We start from the raw sequence: 25,629 nt of genomic DNA, 5'->3' as shown, positions 1-25,629 counted from the left end.
GATAGCGTTTTTCTCCCATATTATCATCCCTATAGAGGGGGTTTATTCTGAGTAATAAAAATCATGTAGAAAAAATAATTGTTAATTTACATTTACTTAGGTTATCGATTAACTACTTAAAATAATTTCAATTAGGGGAGATAAGACAATAATCTTAGTTCAATATAATTTAAAATCGATATCCTTTTTCACAAACTGGCCCTGTGATTAAGAAAAATAGATCGAAAATCGGTAACGTTAGGTATTTTAATAAAATTATGATTATTTTGGAAACGGTACATTTTCGTTGAACTAATGTGGGTGTCATTCGATAATATTTGGTCTACTCTATCGTGGTGTGACGTTTGATTCACTAGTTTTGGGGCGCTCTGTATATTAAAACATATCTGTGAGTTAGTGAAATGGAAAGGAAAACAAAATTTGAAATTTGGGTATTATCATAAATTTGGTATTATAAAACTAATGAGAGTTTCATAATAGGTACTAAAAATGCTTCAATTCAATATGGTAAATTGAAAATTATTAGAATCCTTTTCGAATCAAATCATAAGCAAAAAAATAAATAAAAAAATTGAAATTCCAGAACAACGTGTTCTGCTATTCTGAATTTATCTGTAATATATATTACTAATAATTAACTCTATTGTATTCTATAACTCATCTCATAATAAAAATAATGGATATGGAACATATATCTCCTTACTCTACCCATATTTTCATTCAAAGGTAGTATATTTTGATCTGTTTCCTAGAAGGAAATGCACTATAAGAAATAGCGTCTATTCCGGCTCTGTAACTTCGCGAAAGTTCCGGAAAATGCCACTGCATGTGAATCAATCCGGCCTAGGTCAATGGCACGTGGACTTTTCTGGAACGCTCTAGACTCCGGTGCACTTGATTCCGTTGTATTTTATCAGGGATTGTCAACAATTGAACAATTCAGTTTGACGTTTCATATTTTTATTTATATTTGGAGCAAAGTTCTCTCTAATCTTTGATTTGGAGGAAACTCAGGAATGAGTGGTGAACAGAAAAGTATATGCATTTTCGTTAAAAAAAATGATAGCCCTTTATTTAAAGTGTATTTCTGGTGGAATTTTACGCTGAAAATATAACATTCCATGAAATTTTCATAGATCTACGATCTGACTGAAATATGTACTTCAAACACCTACCACTTTTTTTGACGATATCACCTCTTCAAATTTTTGTGTGTAATGAACAGGACTGAAGGGTTCAACTTAGAAGAACACATTTACTAACAATATAGAGAACATTGAATTTTTTTCATTCTTTGCTTTTGTAACGTATTATATTTCATAGATTTATCTGGATTCTAGAATTTTCTACGTGTATCTAAGGAAATAGTTTAATTTCACCAAAACTTTTTGATTCCTCCATTTCCAGAATCGATTATGAAAAAAATTATAAATACACACTTCCCATTGAATTTTTAGTGTTCTTGGGATTTCACAAAACGAATAGAAAAATTTTAAATATGTTATCATAAGTTATCAGTTTAATATATGTAGTTTGTAGGTGATTTTAGACTCTTGATTTTTTCGAAAACCCTATGCAAACTGAAATTCATCGTTCTATATTTTTACTCCGCAGTGTGTTAAAAATTGAAATGGTAAAAAGATTTCATAAATAATATTTTTCTGATATTCTCCATCTCCACTTTTGAGGACTGCTGGAATGAATAGAGAGATTATATAAAACATCAAAACATAAACACTGAGGATTCAATTTTTTGTTGATTATATTTGAATACCTCATTATAGATATTCAACCACTCTTATTTGGTTTTTTCCACAATGTTCGCTTGGGAATATTCTGGAGTCTAGCATGTAATAACAAATTGTTTTTTTGGGAAGTCTACTCGGCTTCTCATGAAATTATAGGTTCTGGAAAAATAATGTTGTTTTCACTTGGGAGGTAATATTTTTTACCACTGAAAATTATAACAGAGGATCAGTAGCGGAATGAGAATGGTTTTCATAATTCCTTTGCATAACTGTAATGTAACCCTCATTTGGCACCCACTCTGAAAAGAATAAATGAAATAATAAAAAATAAATGGAGAAACTATTCAATATTTAGAATCACAAATTTTGTGAGTTGTGGCTCTAAAAAAAATATGTGACCACTAGATTATTTTATATATGATATCTTGCTAACAGAAACAGTAAGATGTCTAAGAACATGTTTTTAGACATCTTAGGAAACACCCATATTATTAGAGGATAGCTTGTTTAACTCATCAGTCATTCATGTATAATATAACGTTATCATCATCCGGTCTATGAAATGTTTTTTCTTCATCACAGACCTAATATCAATCAATTCGATGTAATAAGTTCTATGTTCTCTACTTCTCTATCAAACATTTATTTTCATTGCTGTCAAAGTTGTTAACAAATACATATTTCAAAATGGTTCGTTAGCTGTTCATCTTGTGGCTTTACTAAACAAAAAAAAACGGATGTTGGTGGAACATTTCACAGGTATGTGTTTTACATGCTCAATAATTGATATATTTATTATAATAATACGGAATAAAGAACAGTTATTATTATTATTAATACGGAAACAGGAGTCGGCCATATGCAAGTACCTTTCCGATTTTCAATTTCAGATCTTATGCTATATATGTACCTCCTGTTATTCTCTACTCAAAGGTTGAATTCAACCTTCAATTGAATAGTTGAAATTAGTTTGAATAGGAAAGATGGAAAGATAGGGTAAGGGATACATCATTTTGAAACACCTTTCTATTCTCAGTTCAGCATATTTAATTTTTTTCATTCAATTTACCTATTTGTTTTCGAGATGTTTAAATTCAAATTTTGTAATGAATTGGTCATTTTGTAAAATATGATGTGAGAATCAATAGAATTTTCACTAATTTATATTCTATATTCTGGTTTCGACATGAATATATTTTCATATTTGTGAGATATACCTAAGTAATATTACTTATAGTTCTATCACACAAACGGTTTTAGCCATAGACATAACCCCATGACTATGGGGTTATGTCTTAGTCCATAGACTTATGGTTTCATCCAATGAAATGTATTTCGCAATATATTTTTCATTTATTTGATTAATCCTTCTCGAACACAAGATATATCGCCCACGTCTTCCAGTTTTTTCATTAAGACCATTACTTACGTACCATGAAAATACCAAAAACCCAACTATTGGACTCTATTTAATGAATATATGAACGTTTTGTAAAATAAAAGTATTCCTCATATTTTCCCGTATAATGCGCCGTTTTTGAGTAATTAGAAATAAGAAATATCCGTGATAGTGTGATATTCGAAAAATTGGGTACTTTGGCTGAATGCAACACTGTTTAAAAAATTCGCGATGTTTAGTGTCATATTGTCATAGATTCAGCTTGTTATTCTGAAGGGAATTTTGTCTCTCCAGGGGTGGCATAGATCATTATGAAATCTTAAAATGGCTATATATTTTTATCAGGGCTGACTAGAAAAATATGGTTTAGGCAAAAAGTGTTTCTTTCGAGCTCAAGAATTTACTGTTAAAATATATGTACGAGTCAAGAACTTTTAACTGGTGTAAAATCTGCTGCGTGTCACTTCATATCCTTCAAAACTAAAAAGCTTTGATGACTCTCAAAAAATTTTTTATTCCAATACTGCTTTTTTCACAATTCTTATTGATATTGTGTACAAAAATACCAAACTCGTCACATCAACTTGACAACCTTTTTGTTTAGCTAAGAGGACCAAAAGGATTGGGGATTATACAATTACATTTAATAACAATATAATGATAACAATGTGCAGATTGCATAACACTTTAGTTTCTTCAGGAAATTATACAACCGCAACTGTATTTCTTGGCGTGAACTTTGCTAGATAAGGCTGTGGTGAACACACAATTCCTGGCTGAGGTATCAGACTGGGTGTCGGAGATTCTGGATGCAACGTAATCCTGAAATTCCTCACGATTTCTGTAAAAAACGTGAACAGGCAGTTGCGAGCTAGTACTTCACCGGGACATCGCCTCTTTCCTGAAGAATTTAAAATCAATTCAATTTAAAAGCTCTTTCATCCAGGTTCCTTTTATACCAACCTAAAGCAAATGGAAATAGGTAATCATGGTTGATCAACTCTCCGTTGGCATCTAAAAATCGTTCTGGTCTGAACACTTCTGGATCCTTCCAATAAGCCTTGTCATGGAAAACCGATTGTAAGTTTATTAATACTGTGGTATCCTGCAAAAAAGTAATTCCTTCAGGTTTAATTTACAGAATGAAAAAAAGTTGTCATGCAATTGAAATATGAATAGAAAATACTCTGAATCTCTTCCATAGAGAGTGATGCTAATTAAATTATAATATACATACAGGGTGATTCATAACTATTGGGACATGGGCTAAGGGCAGATTGTTTGGACCAAAATATGGCGATAGGACCAAATATACCTCAATAAAATATTGCTGTGGAAAAAAATAGAGGGCGTTAAAGTTGAATTTCTTCTAAGGGGACAGCATAATATTTTCTTCGAAGTTCGAAAGTCCTTTATTGAAAGAATTAGAAAATGAGGCATAAGTCGGAGGTGGCCACGTAGAACATTCAATTTAAGTTTATTCTTTTTATGTTATACATTGTTTTTAATTATGCTTTATCGTCGAAATAAATAAATAAATCGTTACTTCAAATCCCCTTCCGATGCTCTGAACTGTTCAATTGTGTTTTTCTTAAAAACGGATAAAAAAATATACAGTGAAATTATTAGCAAAAAACGAAAAAAAATTCAACTTTAACGCCCTCTATCTTTTTCCACAGCAATATTTTATTGAGGTATATTTGGTCCATATTTTGGTCCAAACAATCTGCCCTTAGCCTATGTCCCAATAGTTATGAATCACCCTGTATAAAGGATTTTGTTACAATGACCTCTATACTTGCTTGAGGAACAAAAATACCGAAAGTTTTTACCTGTGGAATTGAATAGTTGTCGATTACAGTGTTCCACAATGTCCTCCGTGGTCCTATTATTGGTGTGATGAGGAAAAATCGCATTACTTCCATTAAAATAGCCTCTGCATAAGGGGCCCTAAAATTGTAGGTCCCATTAAAGTTTTAGGAAAAATTTTAGAGAAAAATTATCTTGAATATGCCTGGTTCATTTAGATTAGAAGTTCAACTATTTCGATATTAATGAATTACGTCAATATTATTTGATATGGAATTTTTCATATCGAAGAAGCATTCGATTTCTATTGGATTATGTTATGCAATTGGCTATATGGAATATAAAAATAATGTTTTAATATCGAAATAACAACTATTATCGGCTACGTTTCAATTCTTTGAATTTATATGCACATATCTGAACCAATTCTGCAATATCTACATTTAACTATGCAATCATCAATATGCTAGCTCCTTGTATCAATTGTTGCATAACATAGTTTGCCAGGGGCGTATACAGTGTGAGTCTTTGATTCGTAAAAATATTCTAACATTAGATTCTTGGAGTCAAAAGAAATACTTGTTTTCTATACCATTTTTTTCGATTCGGCTCTGATAAAAGATATGGCCATTTCAAGTTTTCATAATGAGCTGTGTGCCACCCCTGGAAAAACAAAATTACCAGAATAACTAGGTAAGTCTGTGACACTACACATCTATGGATCTTTTAAAAAGAGTTGCATTCGGTCAAAGAATCCAATTTTTCGAATTTCACAGATATTTTTCATTTTTGAACGTCAAATTACTCGAAAACGGCGCATTGTACGAGAAAATGTGAAGAATACCTTCATTTTACAAAACGTTTAACTATCCATTAGATAGCGTCCAACTTAGTTTAAAGAGTTGGGTTCTTTGAATTTTTGGTATTTTTATGGTGCGTTTTGGTCATAATGAGAAAACTGGAGGACGTGGGTGATATGTTGTGTTCGGAAAAGATTCATCAAATAAATTAAAAACTATTTTCCGAAATTCTTTTAATTCGATGAAACAGTTTGTGAGATAGAACTAAAAATAAATTTTTTTCATGGTTTTTCAACAGACTTTATCTTTCAAATCGAGCCGATTCGGAAAAAAATGGAAAAGGAAGAAAGTGTTTCTTCTGACCTCAAGAAAGAATCTGCTGCTAAAATATTTGTACGAGTCAATAGGCCTGTTTTGGTTCGCTTTTAGGATGGTTCCAGAACGGTTCAAACAGACTCACCCTGTATGGGGGATGGGGACCCAAGGATCACGCCGCCCCCACCGAAACATTCATGAAATGAATTGAGTGAACTGAACTTGGTATCAATGAATCTTTCCATAGGGTAAGCGTCTCGTATTTTTACCTCATTTTTTACTCTGGGTCTGCGAACATCAAACTAACGATGATAACTTTGAAAAAATGTTGTGAACAATCTTGTTCAGACCGAGTGCTTCTGGTTTTCCAATAAATCATATCACAGATTATCTAGGGTCGTAGTAGGATCTGTTTCATCGATGATTTTTCAACTTCGTAGTTCTGTTAAAAGAAATACTCACCTACGTTTTTGGGCATAAGTTATAGGTATATTCTCATCGAATACTTCGTCCATCTGTTTTTGTAACTTGTCTTGCAGATCCGGTCTAATGATCAACATCATTAGAGCAAAATCCAGGGTGGTACTGGTTGTTTGAGACCCAGCAATGAATAAATCTAGCAAAACAACGATCAACTGCTCATCTGAAAACGACAACGAACTATAAAAAAATGATTCACTGGGCTATTTTCGTTAATTAATACCAATAACACTGATTTGTAATGATGAACATATGAACAATTGAAATAGAGCAAGATTATACATCATACCTCTCTGATATTTAAATTCAGAAGAATGAATGAATATGCCTTCCGTTATATGCTCTCTAGTGAAATTTTGTTGGAGTTTTTGGAATACCTGACTTTATTTGTCTTCTTTGATTTCTTTCACGTTATCTAAAGCTACTTAAGTGTATTTGAAATTTTTGTCTGTCTGTTTGACTGACTATAGTCATTGAGTATTAACTCTTGACTTGAATACTCAAAGCTATAATGTTAGAAAGCGGACTGTCCAAGGTTTAAGGCTATAAAAAAGTAAAGTAGGTACAGTAAAGAAGAGAAGAGTAGACTGGCTAAGAAAAGAAAAAAGAAAACCAAACGTTTATACATTATTGAAGCATTAAAACGATTCAATGAAAATAAATAAATACAGGGTGCCTGTAAACAAATGCGAAGAACTTAGGGAGATGATTCCTGGATGAAAATAAGCATAAGGTAGTTCCCATAAATTTTTTTCGAAATCGACCACCCTTCCAAGATACAGCCTTTGTAAGGCGATGACGAGTTGACAGTTTTTAATTTTTTTTACGGGTTCTAAAAAACACTGAGTCATAAAACTATACCTTATACGAAGCACCAAGTAGATATTACTCACACAATTTTTTTAGATCTCATAACTTTATTATTAGGGGTTGAAAATAAAAACCCCACACGATTTTCCTTCAAAAATTGTTTTCGTGGGAATTTTCGATGAATAAAATTCCCTCATGGTTTCCCATTCAATTCTGGAGAAAAAAATTCTCTTGCAAAATTTCGATACAGTCGATACTTTTCTCGGAATAAATAAAAACTCACAAGCAGTATTCGAAGGTCTATGAGGCAGAGAGTTGATGCATGTATTTTAGTGGGAGGTAGTCATTCTATGGAACACTTGATGAATTGGAATGAACAGTGATTAGAACTGCTAGTATGCATTTATTCCGAGAAAAGTATCGACTGTATCGAAATTTTACAAGAGACTTTTTTTTTCCAGAATTGAATGGAAAACCATAAGAGAATTTTATTTTTCGAAAATCTATCCCACGAAAACAATTTTTGAAGGGAAATCATAAGAGGTTGTTATTTTCAACCCCTCGTAATAAAGTCATGAGATCTAAAAAAATTGTGTGAGTAACATCTACTTAGTGCTACGTATTATGTGTAGATTTATGACTCAGTGTTTTTTAGAACCCGTAAAAAAATTAAAAACTGTCAACTCGTCCAAAAGCTGTATCTTGGAAGGGAGGTTGATTTCGAAAAAAATTTATAGGAACTACCCCTGCTTATTTTCATCGAGAAATCATCTCCCTAATTCGTTCGCATCCTTCGCCCCTGTATGTATTCACGTACCTGAGAATGAAGGACTGCCTTTCTTTATTTCAGTGATATAAACGTCTATCAGATCCTCGTCATTGTCATCACTGTGAAACTTGTAATGCTCGTTGATGGTTTCCATGAATAACGAATGCAGTTCCCTATTCAATTTACATATCATATCGTATCCAATCCTCTTTGGTGCTATGAACCTGAGCCAAGGCAAAGCGTTCATAACACCACCAGATAGATCGAAAGCTCTCGATCTAGCACCCAAAATTCCTATCAGCTTCTCCAATCGAGGATCGTCCACTGCGAAACTGGATCCAGTTGTTAAATTCCATATGATATTGATGACACACGTAGCCAGTAAATTTTTCAACGGCGCGTCGTTATCCGGCAATATTTTCATTAGATTGGCCAGTTCGTTCCTGATCAAAATCGACATTGTTTCTTTGCCCATACCGAGATTTCTCAGATGCTTCACGACGAATTGCCTGTGGGTGTTCCATTCCTCCCCATCAGCACTGGTGATTCCTGTGAAAATGGTAAGATCTGCTGGCAATAGGAATCAACAAAGAGAAAATATGATTTTTACTATGCGAACCACCACATACAACATGCAGGGTGTATGTAAACAATTGCGGAGGACTAAGGGAGATGATTTCCCCTTTTCATATGAAAATAAGCAGGGGTACTTCCAATAAATTTTTTTCGAAATCGACCTCCCTTCTAAGATACAGCCTTTAGAAGACGATGGCGAGTTGACAGTTTTTAATTTTATCACTGGTTCTAAAAAACACTGAGTCATAAAACTATACATAATATGAAGCACTAAGTAGATGTTACTCACGCAATTTTTTTAAGATCTCAAAACTTTATTATTAGGGGTTGAAAATAACAACCCCCTATGATTTTCCTTCAAAAATTGTTTTCGTGGGTTAAATTTTCGAAAAATAAATATCTCCTATGGTTTTCCATTCAATTCTTGAAAAAACATTTTTTTGCAAAATTTCGGTACAGTCGATACTTTTCTCGGAATAAATAAAAACTTACAAGCAGTTTTGATCACTGCTCATTCCATTTCATCGTATAAGTGTTTCCTAATAATAAAGTTATGAGATCTAAAAAAATTGTCTGAGTAACATATACTTACTACCACATATTATGTATAGTTTTATGACTCAGTAATTTTTAGAACCCGTGAAAAAAAATTTAAAAACTGTCAACTCGTCATCGCTTTCCAAAGGCTGTATCTTGGAAGGGAGGTCGATTTCGAAAAAAAATTATAGGAAATACTCCTCCTTATTTTCATCGAGGAATCATCTCCCTTAGTCCTTCGCATTTGCTTTCAGACACCCTGTATACAGGGTATAATGAAGAGACAATAGTCGTCTCTTCATAATACGATCTGAGCATAATATGTAAATTGTGATTCAAATTGTTAAAAACAAGTATTTTATAATGGAGAGTCTTTCTTGTTTGTGTTTTACATTCATAGGTTACAAAAGGTTACAAAGGTATCATTGATCACATATGTAAACTAATTATTATGATAAAACGATATGCTATATTCAGTTGTTGATTTTGGTGTTTCCCAAATTCACAAATAAATATATTTTTCCAATTCTAATCAGGGAAAAGTTTAGGATTGATTAAAATATTATATTAGAGGTCATCATCGATTCTGATTTTGATTTAAGCCAAGAAGAATACAAATTGCGTCTATTACAAACAAATTTTTGCAGTAGAAGTGAAATCTTATCGATTTTATTTTCATAGTGCGAGATCCGGTATAAGAAATACCATCATCTGTTGATAATAACGAAAATACGCTAGATAATAACTACAATAGGTTACAAATAGGTTGCCAAGCTAAGTCGCGTACTGATGTTCAAGAAAGACATTTTGAATCAAATTTTGTCGATAATCTTCCCTGATATGTTTTTATTAAAATCGATTATAACCTGAGGGATAAGTTCTTCAGTTGAGAATTTTCCAATGATATATTCTACTATTTATAAATTTATGTATGCATAAAAATTCTCGTTGTCAATAATGTGATATTTATTTTGACTTCAGCCTGTATTTAATTCACGATCGAAAAATCACGTGTAGCTTTTGAACGAAAAAAGAATCATATACAGGGTGAGTCTTTGACTCGTACAAATATTTTAGTAATAGATTCTTGAGGTCAAAAGAAACACTTTTTACCCTAACCATTCAAACGATATAGCCTGTTGAAAAACCATAAAAAAGTTTTATTTATAGTTCTATCTCACAAATGATTTTATCGATTGAAATGAATTTCGGAAAATAGTTTTTCATTTATTCGATTAATTTTTTTCGAACACAAGATATCACCAACTGCAGTTTTCTCATTATGACCATTAAGTACCAGAAAAATACCAAAAATTCAAAGAACCCAACTTTTGAAACTAAATTGGAGGCTATCTAATGAATATTTGGACGTTTTTTAAAATAAAAGTATTCTTCATATTTTCTCGTATAATGCGCCGTTTTCGGGTAATTTGATGTTCAAAAATTTAAAAGTATGTGTGAGATTTGAAAAATTGGGTATTTTGGCTGTATACAAGTCTGTAAAAAATCCACAGATGTGTAGTGTGTCACAGATTTAGCTAGTCATTATGAAGGTAAGTTTGTTTTTCCAGCTCGTTATGAAAACTTAAAATAGCTAGATTTTTTTATCAGGGCCGAATTCGAAAAAATGGTATATAAAAAAAGTGTTTCTGTTGACCTCAAAAATCTTCACTTAAAATATTTGTACGAGTAAAGACTCACTCTGTATATACAGGGTGATGACAAATATTATGCTAACCAGTACTATCTTCCAAACCACACCAGAGATAGAAATTTATTTTATGGACAAAAAAGTTCAGCCCTTGTAAGTCTTCCAAAATGATTATATCTTCTTTATTTTTTGGCATGTAATTGTCATAATGAAGAGACTGAAAGATGTCGTAGAATTTTTTGTTTGGCGGAGATCACATCAACCAAATATTCCGAAAATCATTCCATTCGATAAAAATTTTTGTCAGATATAACTGAAAATTTAATTTTTCATAGATTTTCAACAGCTTGTATCTTTCAAACCAAGCCAAATTGGAAAAAATAGAAAAGAGAAAAGTGTTTCTTTTGATCCCAGGAATCTTATTCTGTTGGAATATGGACGAGTGAAACCTTTACCTATATCCTGTACGTGTGTGATCTAAAAGACTCACCTATTCTCTTTCCCATGGATCTCAATTTCAGGAAAAAATTATCCGGTCTTCCTTCGAACACTTCTTCGGTCAACACTTGTCGAGTGAATTGGTAGGAACTGACAACAATAGTCAGCTCGTTTCCCATTTTCAAGCCTAACACATTCGTGTTAAAAACCTCGTTCAAGTGATTAAACACCAAATGTTGAAACATGAACTTTCTGCCCAATTTCTTCAAGGTGAAAAGGTGACCAACAATAGGTAGAAATGGTGGACCTGAAAGAATACATTCGAGTGAAATTTCCAATGATATACTCTTGCCATGGAGGAAAAAATATTTTTGATTCTGTTTGACATTTCTCAGTGTACTTCAAGAAGAAGTTTCCAACAACAATGATGAACTAACGTCCAAAGCTATATAAGCATACAGAATTGTCTCTGTATACAGGGTGTTTCCAAATTAGACGTGAACCTTTGAGGAGGTGTTAGTGTCACTCATTTGCTGTCGTTTGAGCCATATTTTTTATTGATAACCAAAAATCAACACTTTCCGAGATTTTATTAGTTCTTGTGTTTTTCAAAAAATTTCTCACCTTACTTATAATAATTTTTCGTCAATGTTTTCCACGTTGACCAAATTTGATTATAATTTTGAATTATTTTCATCAGAACAAGATATTTTGGAATTTGAAAGTTGCATGCAATTGATACAAGAAATTGATTTTTCTTTTCTTCATATACCAACTTTTAAATCATACTAATTCTTTTTCAACCTCTAATACAGGATACTTTTGCTTTTTTTATACGTATCATATCTTTTTCTGATGAAAATAATTCAAAATTATAATCAAACTTGGTCAACGTAGAAAAAATTGACGAAAAATGTGAGGTGAGAAATTTGTTGAAAAACACAAGAACTCAAATATCTCGGAAAATGTTGATTTTTGGTTATCAATAAATATGGCTCAAACGACAGCAAATGAGTGATACTAACACCTGAACAAGGTTCACGTCTAATTTGGAAACACCCTGTATAAGGGGATGTTAATCAAGTGACACATAGATTCACAAGAATTTCTTTTATTGGAATATGGTCGCACGTATGTTCTTATAATTATACGATTAGGAACAATTACATTATCTAAAGAAATTATTAACTTATATTTTAATCCAATAACATAATTTACAGACCATTTGTGATAAGATAATATGGGTTTATGAATACATAATATATTATTGACAGAATAATGAATTAGGTACTGTTTTCCCAAATATATACGAGAATTTTCTCAGGAAAGATCAAGTACAGAAACCAAAAATTTGACGAAAAGTTTTTTCCCGTTCGAATTCCTTTCAAAAATGCACGATTTTTTGTATAATGTCTTAAAGAGAAAGACATCTATAGAAAATCCATGTTCAATCTAGGTTGCTACAAATCAAAAATCTAATAGGTCATTCATCCAACATCGAAGAGCTTCGTGATATAATCCCCCGAAAGACAATTCATAGTCTCGACTTGAATTCGATTCTTTTAAAAAAAATTAATCGAGCAAAAGTTTTGCACTTACCTGGAGGATAGTTTTCCGGCTTCCTGATTTGGAGCAGAAAATAGATCATCAAGGTGAGAATGAAAACGGTGAGCAGGATGACCATTTTGATTTTGTAACGGATAACTTCGACACATAAGTCCTAAACTAACGAAACCACCACGTGCTCAAGCATTCGAGGAGTTCATCAAGGTGGCAGACTGGCTCCTGCCAAAGTTAATTATACCGATCATGTTGGAGCGATTGACTTGTTCACTTCACAACAAGTGTGAGATATTGAGAAGCTTTCTCAATAGACATCGATTGGATAGTTCACTGTCGTATTTGAATAATTAGTCTAAATGAATCACACAAGATAAGATAAATAGCCACTGAGGAATTGGATTCCCAACATCGTTTCGGTCCTGGTATTTCGGGAGTATACAGGGTGAGAAAAAAGGTGACGCACAAATTCATATGTTCGGTATTTATTATTTGGGAAAAAAGCTGAAATAGGTCCATTTTATTTTAATTTACGCAAGTTCTCATGTAGATATACAGGTTGTCCGCGCCATGGGGCAGCGGTCGATAACTGTAATTCTATTAACTTTACAAAAAAGGGTTTGAAATAAAACTTTCCTCTTTTTAAGTAGAGCATCTCCTTAAAGAACTATACAAAGTGTTTCGTTTCTTCTGCACAGCTATCAACTTCGTTATTTCAAATGGAACACCCTATATATTTTTACATTTTTGAATTCCTTGTTAAATTTGAATATAAGTTTGACAGCACAACTATGTCTGAATTCGCAACGGTTTTCGAGAAATTTGACTTTTTATTAATATTTTGACAGTTTGGGGTACTTACATAAAGGACTATATATAACGGAGCTATATAGCTCCGTCCCTATTCTGGAATTGATTCGAATTTGGACTGTATCTAGTCAATAAATGATACACTAAAAATTTTGAGTAGTGGAATTAATGTCTGTGTATTAAATATCAATAAATAAGTTAAGCATGCCGTTAACTTATTTATTGATACTAAAAATTTTCTTTGTAAATAACCATATTATATACAGAGTCCACGAAAACGTAGATCCATTATCAAAACAGAAATTCTTCAAAATATTCACGTTTTTAAATGACAACTTGTATATTCTTTCGGTCCATCATTTAAAACAAATAAAAGCAAACAAAAAATGTTGAATAATGAATAATAAAAAGAAGAAAAATATGGGTTGCCATTTAATAAAAATTAAGATTTTGTTGAATTTCTGTTTTGATAATGGATCTACGTTTTCGTGAACCCTGTATATGATATGGTTATTCACCAAGAAAATTTTTAGTGTATCATTTATTGACTAGACACAGTCCAAATTTTAATCAATTACATAGAATAGGGACGGAGCTAGAGTCCTTTATGTAAGTACCTCAAACTGTCAAAATAATAATAAAAAGTCAAATTTCTCGAAAACCGTTGAAAATTCAGACATAGTTGTGTTATCAAACTTATATTCAAATTTAACAAGGAATTCAAAAATGTAAAAATATAAAGAGTGTTCCATTTAAAATAACGAAGTTGACTGCTGTGCAGAAGAATCGAAATACTTTGCATAGTTCTAAATAATTTTAGAAGATGCTCTACTTAAAATGGGGAAGTTTTATTTCAAACTATTTTTCGCAAAGTCAATAGAATTAGAGTAATCAGTCGACACCCTGTAGGTAATAGAAAAGTTTGCCATGCAACCTTTGGAACAAAAAGTCTATCCACTTCTGACAAAAAAAGTTAGGGTTAAAAAGAACTATCTTCACTCTTCGTAGAGGATGCATTCCATGATAAACGCTTCTATTAAACACGAAAATTTGAGTGATTTAAAAAGGAAATTGACCTTTCCGAGCATTTTACTACAAAATACTTATTAAATATCGAAGATATTAATTTTGTTTCAAAATTTTCACCATATAGGTGACCTAGCAAAGTCAACTGGATTATTTCAAATGGAACATCCTGTATTTTATTGCATTTTTATATTCAGATGTATTTTTCCATTCTACGTTCATTTCGCATACGTCCCTTATAGCTAGCTTGAGTAGTACTCGAGTTATTATTCGCCATTTTTTGAAAAAAAAAATTAATTGTAGGCGTATTATAACACACATTGTTTATTTCTTGAGAGCGCAAAGAACAACTTCAAATCTGTTTTACGAAATCGGTTACCAAGAAAGGGTTCAATGTTTTTTGGAGGTGATGTTTTTGATCTACACAGGGCGTTCAAACAAGACTGTCAAAATGTAATCGAGTGGATTTTTAAATTGCGAACACTACGAACAGTGTCCTTGTTTCGATACAGAAAAAAAGTACTTATGGTGCGAAAAATCATTTTTGAGGAAAATAGTCTTTCGATATATTGATCTTTTGAATATACCTGGCGAGAAATTGAAATTTCTTCTACTCTATGCTGAAATGTCGATTGTTTTACCGATATTTTATGGCAAGTTCAAATTTATAGGCCTTACATTTACTTACATTCTACTGAAATGGTCCAAAATTGTCTCTGTACTCATTTATTTTAAAAACTAATCGTAAATTTTTTGTTTTAGGAATACGGTTTTTCCTCAATAACTTTTCAGGTCTATGTTTTTCCGATAGCACATTTAGATAACTCTTGAAAAACCACATTGATGGTTCACTTTTCATACACAATCAAAAATCGAGGTGCACTCATTTTTTTTAGTACTTTTTGGATATTAAATTTGTCATGGAGCTGAACCTTCAAACGACCATTCTGTATTCATATTTAATGTGGAAAAAAGCTTATTGAATATTGACGATAAAAAACCTGATAAGTCTCCATTTCATGGAATGATTACTGTTTGGTGAACTCTTGAATGAAATATTTGTATGAATGAAATTTAATATCATATCAACCTTAACTTCTTATCTACCTCATGTCAATCGCTCGAAACAATCGATATCTGTGGTAGGTATAAGAAAAATCAATTCGTATTCAACACCTTTCTAATTTATACTTAATTTATTCGTATAGAGCTTTTGTACAGCTTCAAAAAAATGTCAGTCTTCAAAATCCGCCCCTTCCTCCAAAATGTCTTCATCGTGGAATGAGTCTCACTTTGAAAGGTTTCGGTGACAAGGTGATACCATCAAATCCATTGACATCCGGTTGTAGATCTCCAGGCACCTTTTCCAGATGAAAACGGTGCAAGAGGGAGGTGAAAAAGAGGAAATAGTTCGCTTTCGCCAAGGAAATTCCCAAACACTGACGTTTTCCTGAAAAAAAAAATGTGTTCGAAATTTTATGCGATTATAATACCTCAGTTCACTGCTGAAATTTTTTTTATATCTTAGTTGATTCACTATGTGAATATACAATTAAATGCATTCAGTATACCCCTTATAAAAAAATACAGGGTGTGCATAGTTACCAAAAAATTGAGTGGTGTTAAAAATGGTGAGGGTCTCTCACATATTTTTTTCTTGGAAACTAAGACACTGACAAGAATGAGAGATTGAGCAGATATTCTATAAAAGCAAGAATCCAGAAGGGCATTGTGAGACATTTGGTGGTGCTTTATAATTGCAAGGGAAGAAAAACCTCCCCTAAAATTTGTTTCGCAAGAAGCCTTTTTTCCTTATTGATATTATACCTTACAAAAAAAAAAACAAATAATGAAGATTATTCATACCATATCCAAAAGGAAGAAAAGACTTCTCCCCAATCGTCTTCCCTTCATCCCCAAGGAAACGCTCTGGTCTAAATGAATGTGGTTCTTGCCAAGTTTTAGGGTCCATGTGAACGCTATACAGGCTGGTTAGTACGATCGTGTCTTCTGGAATAGTGTAACCGAACAATTCGGCATCTCTCACTGCCCTATGGGCAATTCCAACAGGAGGAATGTTTGCGATTCGCTGTACTTCTTTCAGGACTGCATTCGTATAAGGAAGTCTGGAAAATGAAACTTTTATTTTTCTGTGACTGGAGATGATTTGCTCATCTCTCAACCATGTGTGGAGTTGAGAATGTCTGAGATATTCAAGAAATTTCACTTTTCTAATGTAATATATTTATTTATCTTATTATCAAAATAATCCACTATGGGAAATGGTATTCACATCTGCAAATTCATTTCCATTCAGTCTCATTTGTTGTTTATAATTTACTGGAGCTTCAACAAAATGATCGATTTTACTAATGGAGATTAATTGAATCTCATCCTTATTCATGACGAAAGTAATCCATTTGTGAATAAAACAGTTAGGGCCTATCATTATGCTACATCGTCGCATTTGATCATACATCAAATCAAATTGTACCGTTTTTCTTGTAATCATTTTGCATCCTTAAACGTTAAAACAACAACTGGAACTACTTTGGTATAATGCTTAGACAGTAAATAGATCTTCATAAAGACATCATTTTCATTACTTGACAGAATCCTGCAATGTTGGGCTACGGTTTCTCCCTACCACTTTGTCCTGTTCCAACTGAACCTTCTTCATCACTTCTGGATATTTTAACATATAAACGACGGCAAAACTCAGAGTATTGCTTGTCGTTTCAGAGCCTGCCATCAGAAGATCTAAGCAAGAGGCAATGAGTTGTTCATCTGAAACATATCACTCAACATAAGTTCAGTATGAATAACAGTCACTAATATAAACGAACCAAGAAGAACCATGAAACATATTTTCAAACTATACATAAAACACACTCCAGCGAGGTCTGTCTAACTTTTTACATACAAATTTTGTATTGGCAGCTTTTAATAGAAAAACATCGTTGACTTCAAAGTCTTCAAATGAATTCTAATGCATTCTGAACTTTGTTTCTGCTGTCTTCAAATTACATCGGCAGCAAATATAGTGGCTACTACCATTTTTATTTATACATTTCGATAAATTCAATTTTTTTCCCAGTCAGTTGAAATAACAAATAATATATTCTGAACTATTGGCTAATCTTCAGTTTTGCTGTCTTCAAATTACATCGAATAATTAGCCAGCAAATACCAGCTACTTCCGATTTTACAACAATGATGTTGCAATGTGTTGAAAGCGCATGCACCATTCTGATTTATAAATATTTCGAATATATTTTCCGAGAGACGGTTGAAATATGAAATAAAGTTGAAAGAAGGAAATGGTTATATTCACTATCAGTTTGACAAGAAATTTCATATGATCATTCTCGTCAGGTGTTACTACTCACATTGTTATGGATGAACCTAAAGTTGATTTATGACCTACCTGAAAAACTGTCATCATTTTGGGTGGTCATTTCTTGGAGGAAAGCCTCAATCAAGTCCTTTGGATTGTCGGCACTAAAGTTGCATTTATGGTCTTTAACTGTATCCTGCGATATTCAAAAATTCATTCAAATCTATATCTATCTCTTTAGAAGAATAATAATAATTTTTTATGACAATTTTTTTTTCTACGATGAGTCGCGACAAAAAATGCCTGATATAGTACATAATATATCTAAATGAAGAATCAATAATACAAAAATTTGGAGAAGCATAATGAACTTTCTAAAAAAAAAATTGGTCATCATGGATAAACTACTAAAAAAATTAAGAGACCCGAGGGTCTAGTTTTTGGATCTGAACTTTCAAATTTTAGCGTCAGCAATTTTTGAGGCATCTGGAGATTGCCATCGACAAAAAACTTCTGGAATTTTGTTTTTTTTTTGGTCTACAGAATTGGAAAAATGACTTGTTTTCTTCAGTTTTTAGTAGCACTCTATATAGTTGGGGAGCCGACGATGCCAAATCGGGATTTACTCGAGCGTCGTGGAGACCTAGTGGATTTGAAGATTTGATGGTAGAAAGAAAAAAAGGTTTTATGATGTATGCACTTTCAGCGGTGGGGAAAGCGTCTGCAGGGTCTCAAAGATGTAAAAAAAAATCGTCAGGTGCTGTACCTCTAATCGTTTTTGTATTCATTATGGAAGTTGTAGATAATAAAATTCTACACAAATTCTACAACTTTTGTCTGAAGCAATTTTACATACTCTTAACTGTTCTCGAGTTATAGAGGGCGATAATGGCGAGGAGCTTAGCCACACATGCGAAAGGCCAAGGTCAATGTAGAAACCCAGTCTAATCTACATTCATCCAATTGTCAAAATGAAAAAGTATTTCTATGATGACAATTTCGAAATTAGTCACGAAAATTTTAGTGTTGTCTCTGACTCAACCTTAGAATGTACCATTTTCCAACGAGTGAATTTTCGCTTCAGCATGTATCGCTAAACACCTCGCATTAATCGCCATATATCTCAGAAACGTTTGAACGTAGAAAAAATTGCTTCGGTAAAAATTTGTAAAAAATGTTATGCCCTACAACTTCTATAATGAATGCGAAAAAGATTTGAAGTCTAGGGGAGGAGATAATTCAAAAAACTGATTTTTGTGACCTTTATGGCCAATTTTTATCGTTTCGGCTTGATAAAACTGTCAGATTATATTTTTTCCGTTATTCTTGAATCATTAGCTTGAAAATAAGAAAAAACGCCACCGCCACCGTATTCTGACAGGCCGTCTTAGACAATTCCCCAGGTCTAATTTTTTGGTAGAGGTACTCTACAGGGTCCAAGGTGTGTCCCCTTATATTATTCTGACACGCTCGAGTAAATACCGAATTTCCCTCTTCGGCTCCCCAACTTATATATGTAGGTGGAATTAATTTGAATCAAATTGAAATTTCCTCACTTCTAGAAAGTTCCAGAGCCCTTGCATCACCTCCATGATCTCCCTGTACCCACTGGATTTAGGCGCCAGGTACCGCAAAAGAGGGATCTGATTCAAGACTCCACCGGACATATCCAGCATCCTGAAAGCATCATGTATGATGCCCATCAGCTGCTTCAACTTAACGTCTTCCAGATCGAAACGTTCCCCTGCTATCATCGTCCAAAGCACGTTTATTACGGAGATATCAAAGGCATCATGCATGAAAAGGGGTTCCGTGGATTTCTTCAAGAATGCCTCCATCAAGTAGGCCGTTTCCTCTTCTACTTTTTCGATCATCTGTTTTCCGCCGTAGCCGAATTTTTTGAGCCTTTGTATCGAGAATTTACGCTGTTTCTTCCAGAAATCCCCCTCGGAAAAGACCAAACCTAGTAGGAAATTGGAAAAATAATTGCAGGCTCTTCTTCTTGAGTATCTTGTTCAGTGATACAATCCTTTAGTGTGAAAAGTACAAAGAAAAATAGAAAGAATTTCCAGAATTTGAAAATTATGAAAATAAGTAATTTCTTGCGACCAAGTGTGGATATTTTAATCAGTACTTATACTAGGTGAGTGTTTGACTCGTACAAATATTTTAGCAGGTAGATCCTTGAGGTCAAAAGAAACGCTTTCTTTTCCATACCATTTTTTCCTATTTGACCCTGATAAAAAGATATGACCATTTGAAGTTTTCATAATGAGCTGTGCCACCCCTCTGGAAAAACAAAATAACCTTCAGAATAACTAACTAAATCTGTGACAGTACATATCTGTGGAACTTCACAGATATTTCTCATTTTTGAAAATCAAAAAACTCTAAAACGGCGCATTACATGAAAAAAATATGAAGAATACTTTTATTTCACAAAACGTTCAAATATTCATTAGATACCGTTCAACTTAGTTTCAAGAGTTGGGTTCTTTGAATTTTTGGTATTTTTATGGTACGTAATGGTCTTAATGAGAAAACTGGAAATCGTGTGTTCGAAAGAAATTCATCAAGAAAATGAAAAACTATATTCCGAAGTCCATTTCATTCGATTAAACCGTTTGCGAGATAGAACTAAAAATATTTTTTTTTATGGTTTTTCAAAAGCCTGTATCCTATGAACTGGGCCGATTCGGAAAAAATGGTAAAGGAAAGAAGTATTTTTTTTCCTAGAAGAATCTACTGTTAAAATATTTGTACGAGTCAAACAAGCACCCTGTATAAACACAAATCGATATATAATTGCGAAATAATTTAAAGGGTGATTCCTTGGCGAAAAAAAAGTGTGGGTCTTTCATATAATTTTTTTTTGAACAGCCCCTGCTTAGATACAGCCCCCCCTTAACTTAAGATGACACATTTTTAAATTTTTTTTCTTAGAGACTAGAAAACTGACAGAAATGAAATTTTAATGAAATAAAATTTTTTGTGTTCCCCTGAAATTTCAGAGTATGATATCCCCCTACCAGATTAATTTGATGAATCCATCTGATACAATTTTGGGTCATTGTGGGTGGGCAAATTTCGATGTTTAAGCAGTACATTTTTTAAACCAGAGGAGATAGACAAAATCTGATACCCCATTCTCGTTCTCTTTTTCTGAGAAACTAATAATAGTAGAAGTCATTTTTCGCCACTTTCTTTTGTTCTCGAGTTATAAGCAAAAATTGGAAAAATTTCGATATCGAAATAAATTTATATCTCCGCTAAATACTGATGATAGAGCTCTGAAATTAAAACATTATAAGGGCACTTTTTTGCGTAGAATCCAGTGGTGTGCTCGCCTTTTTAGAAGGAGTTTTGATTAAATGGGAACACAGATTTCTGTGCAATTTTTTAGAGCTTAATTTTTACTGATTTCAAAAATATATAACATCATATGGTTTGTATCAATATAAATGATAGAAAATGGTCAAATAACTTTTTTCCCAATATTTCCATGGTTTCGACTTTTGACGAGCACAGAAAAATAGAGCTTCCTATAACAAGAGAATTGTCCTTTCGGCAATGTCATTCTTTCTATGCTTTTTAACAATTTTCACAAAATTTGAATCAAGATATATTTCATAAATTTTTATAATAATGAAAGGGCTAATAGAAGCAGACAGTGGTAATGATACGATCATACGATGTTATATTTTTCTATGCTCATCAAAAGTTGAAACCATAGAAATATTGAGAAAAAAGGTTTTTGACTATTTTCTATTATTTATATTCATACAAACCATATTATGTTAAATATTTTCGAAATCAGTAAAAATTGAGCTTTCAAAAAATTGCACAAAAATATAGTGTTCCAATTTGAAAAAACATAACTTTGGATCATAGCTTCGTAATTAAAAATCCTGCTAAAAAGCCGAGCACGCCACTGGATTGTACGTTAAAAAGTGCCTGTATAATGTTTCAATTTCAGAGGTCTGTCATCAGTATTAGCGGAGATATAAATTTATTTCGATATCGCCATTTTTCCAATTTTTGCTTATAACACGAAAACAAAAGAAAGTGGCCAAAAATGACTACAACTATCATTAATTTCTCAGAAAAAGAGAACGAGTATGGGGTATCAGATTTTGTCTATCTCCTCTGGTTTGAAAACTGTAGTGCTAAAATATCGAAATTGGCCCACCCTGTACTGTCTGTAAATGAATGCAAAGGATTTTAAGGCGATGAAAATTTGTAGGGGTGATATTTTAACCACGCTCCTTCGAAAATACAGCTACTAGAATGTGTTGCAGAGTTGGCGATTTCCATTATTTTTTTAGTGTTTCTGGGTAATAACCTACATGTACAGTCTACATAATGTGCAGCATAATATCGATGTTCTTCGCATAATTTTTTTCAACCCCTCAACTACTTCATTACCAGAGGTTGAAAATAACAACCCCACATTATTTTGCTTCAATGTTAGATGGGTGCACTTATTCTGCTAAAATGAATGAAAAACTGGTCAGTCCTACTTGTAAGTTTTAATTTATTATTTTTTACCTATAAATGAATAGTGAAACTTTTTCAAATATCTTTCTAACGAAAATCAAAGAGAGATCATAATTTTATTCATAGTTCTGTGAACATTCCGATATCCAAATCCGACCCGATTCGATGTTATCCAATCCAGATGTCTTTTCGACCTTGATTTCCATTGGTTTTCGGTGACTCTCACCGAATTTCTAAGTGAATGACCTATACTAAACCAGTCCCAACTATAATCGAAATAAGTGCCCCATAAATATTTCGGTCTCCCATGAAATGAGATAGAACCTGTTCGATGTATTCCACAATGAAATAAGAAAAAATCCTGTCCGATTTCACAGACCTGACCTAGGACCATGTATAGTAGGTTGTCTCGAATTATTTTGGAAACAAACCCATTACAATCTTCGACTGGGATGGTTCACGTTCGAGGAGTGCATTTTGTGTAGATAGGAATGGGAAAATGGAAACTTTTGGGACTAAAGAGTTGTTCTATAGTTCCTAATTCAGAAATATTGCAACTGATTAAGAACCGATAAGCGATTTCCAAAACTTTAATGGATAAATTATAAATAATCAATAAAAAAATTAATTTTGGATTGCTTGTTCCATTCTAGGATCTTCTCAAAAAAGATTTAAACTCGTTTACGATCATGATTACTATAAAAAAGGCACTTTGACCACAATACCATGATAAGTGCATTACGGAATCAGAAACTGTAATGAAATCGGAAACGGTAATGAAACATAAAATGCCTTCCACTGTGAACCAAAAAGAGTAAAATACTCTTTACCAAGTGTTGTCATAAATAAAAGCTACAAACCCAATCTTCTTCCAAAGGTGCGCATTCTGAATATGAAGCCATCCGGTCTTCCTTCAAACTCTTCTCTGGTGAGTATTTGGGCAACAGCCTCCTCTCCAAAAACAACCACAACATATTTTCTACCCAATTTTGTCCCAACGACGTCACCGTACTTCTTGTGCAGTTCCTGCCATGCCAAGTGTTGGTAACCGTTCTTTTTCTTGAGTTTCTTGAATTGAAAGAGACAGCCAACTATAGGGAGCCACGCAGGGCCTTAAGAAAAGAAAATAGATTCAGATGAGAACTTTCAGCATCGTTATGTTCATAAAATACGGCAAATTGTATGCACAACAAAATTTCAAAGTGTTATGACAAATTTTTTCATATTTGAATTTTTACTTTATAATCTACTAACAGATTTACTTGCTCCAATATTTCTCTTATTAAATTCTCGTCTAGCAATACAAATTTGACAGAAATTTCACAACTGAAATCATATAATGAAAATCAAGCTTTTGATGAAAAATTTTCTTCACGTGATTTCTACATTTCTTTGTCAAAGAATCTTCAATTTGCGAATTTTCTTTCCATTTTTCGAAAAAATTACGATTACAGATGTGAAATTATAGTAGTAGTAATATTTTGTCACTCTAGCACAATGAAGAGCAACACTTTTTATGCCGTGCATTGTATATTCGTAATATTTTTATCGAAAAATATAAAACATTTATTTCACAATCTTCCTTTGAAAAATATAGAATATGATTTTCAATGCCTAGAATTTATTTTTTACCGAGTTGTATGTAACTGACAAAGAATTAAGATAAAAGATATACACTATCGTCGAATTTCCCTGTTATGAAAATTTCCGAACAATTTTCTGTATTAATATTTACCTACTGAACATTCTAACTTTTGATCTCTCTACCTAGCTCTAACATGAATTCATGAAATCGCTGCATGGCCCGAAAAAAAATGTGGATCTTAATCCAGTCTAGGCACAGATTCAGTCAGAAAAGATTTTCGTGATAAAACTGATAATATGTGTCAGTTCCAGCGCTAAGCGCTTTTCCAAGTTTCATGTCGAGTATTCAGGAGAATATAACTATCACTTATTTCCTCCATTCTTGCCAAAGGCAAAGTGAAGTCAATTCGGCCAAAGTTTGAATCATTCTTCTAGTTCAAAACTTATCACCCTTTATAATCTATTGATGGATAGATTCCTAAATGAAATTTTTTCGAGTGATGTTTTCATATGGTGTTAGGAAAACTTGAAATAATATATGCTGTTTTTTTGGCGACTATAATTTTTCAAATTATTGGACAAAAATTTACTAAACTCAAGGGGTGTGCAAAAATTTTCGGTTCAAACTAAAATTTTTCGAACAAGACTTTTGAAATTTCTGAAAAATCTCATGATAAGAAGAACTCTCCAAAATTATTTTTATGAAAAATATGTTTTCCGATTTTTTCACTATAAAATTCATACCTGGAGGATAATTTTTGGGCTTCTTCACATCTAGATACAGAATGATGGCCATCAATGAAATGATGATGCACAACAACGAGAATATCATCCTGATTAGGAGATATAACCACGAAGACCTTAACTGGTCGATCTCGAAAGCTTGAATAAGGTCTTTCCCAATCTTCACGGTAAATAAGTGACTTTCAAACGGTGACCCGAACCAGTTACTCTCACTAAAAATAGAGACAAAATATTCAAATCACCTATCTATTGAAGGAAAAACATAATAGACAAGTTCAACTATTCTTCTATCTATTATAATATGTATTTCCGGTGAACAGGAAGATCTTTCGCTTTCAGTCAGCATCACTTTTTATCATGAATCTTGGAATTGAACACAAAAATTAATCTATAATATACGATATCTATTCTCCGAGGTACTTCTTTGGATTTTTCACCGCACCAGAATATACAAAGAGTTTACAAATCGAGCGCTTTCGGAAGAAACTATACGACATGAAAAAAAACTTTTCATAACTCAATAACTATTCAGCCTGCGTTATGTAGTCTCCGAAATATTCCTAAATTTTTTTGTTGGTCGATTTTCTGTCTTCACAAATGAGTCGAGTGAATGTATTTCACTGTTTTAGCAAGACTCTAGCTGGCACACGATTCTTGTACCGAATTTCATCAAATTAATTCAAGATTAAGAAAACTATCCAATTAAATTGAAGGGAAAGCAATATACAGGGTGTAAATG

General features: G+C 32.8%; 2 protein-coding genes across 2 annotated transcripts; both read right to left on the bottom strand.

Annotated features, from left to right (window-relative positions):
* Positions 1 to 3,837: 3,837 nt before the first annotated feature.
* Positions 3,838 to 13,219, bottom strand: LOC123320549 (probable cytochrome P450 305a1). Its single transcript, XM_044907898.1, has 7 exons — positions 12,932 to 13,219; positions 11,385 to 11,639; positions 8,179 to 8,679; positions 6,534 to 6,714; positions 4,980 to 5,097; positions 4,111 to 4,252; positions 3,838 to 4,048 (listed from the first exon to the last, which is right to left on the bottom strand). Exons 1-7 carry the CDS (start codon positions 13,014 to 13,016, stop codon positions 3,852 to 3,854), a joined length of 1,479 nt encoding a protein of 492 aa, XP_044763833.1. The 5' UTR covers positions 13,017 to 13,219; the 3' UTR covers positions 3,838 to 3,851.
* Positions 13,220 to 15,899: 2,680 nt separating this feature from the next.
* LOC123314899 (methyl farnesoate epoxidase-like) lies at positions 15,900 to 25,042 on the bottom strand. Its single transcript, XM_044900339.1, has 7 exons — positions 24,891 to 25,042; positions 23,423 to 23,674; positions 19,622 to 20,028; positions 18,156 to 18,261; positions 17,335 to 17,515; positions 16,595 to 16,854; positions 15,900 to 16,178 (listed from the first exon to the last, which is right to left on the bottom strand). Exons 1-7 carry the CDS (start codon positions 24,976 to 24,978, stop codon positions 16,000 to 16,002), a joined length of 1,473 nt encoding a protein of 490 aa, XP_044756274.1. The 5' UTR covers positions 24,979 to 25,042; the 3' UTR covers positions 15,900 to 15,999.
* Between the last annotated feature and the right edge of the window lie 587 nt (positions 25,043 to 25,629).

The sequence above is a fragment of the Coccinella septempunctata genome, chromosome 1, assembly GCF_907165205.1.
Source record: "Coccinella septempunctata chromosome 1, icCocSept1.1, whole genome shotgun sequence".
NCBI classification, from domain to species: Eukaryota; Metazoa; Arthropoda; class Insecta; order Coleoptera; family Coccinellidae; genus Coccinella; species Coccinella septempunctata.
Note: the sequence above shows the minus strand (reverse complement) of the source record. Positions and strands in the feature narration are given on the sequence as shown.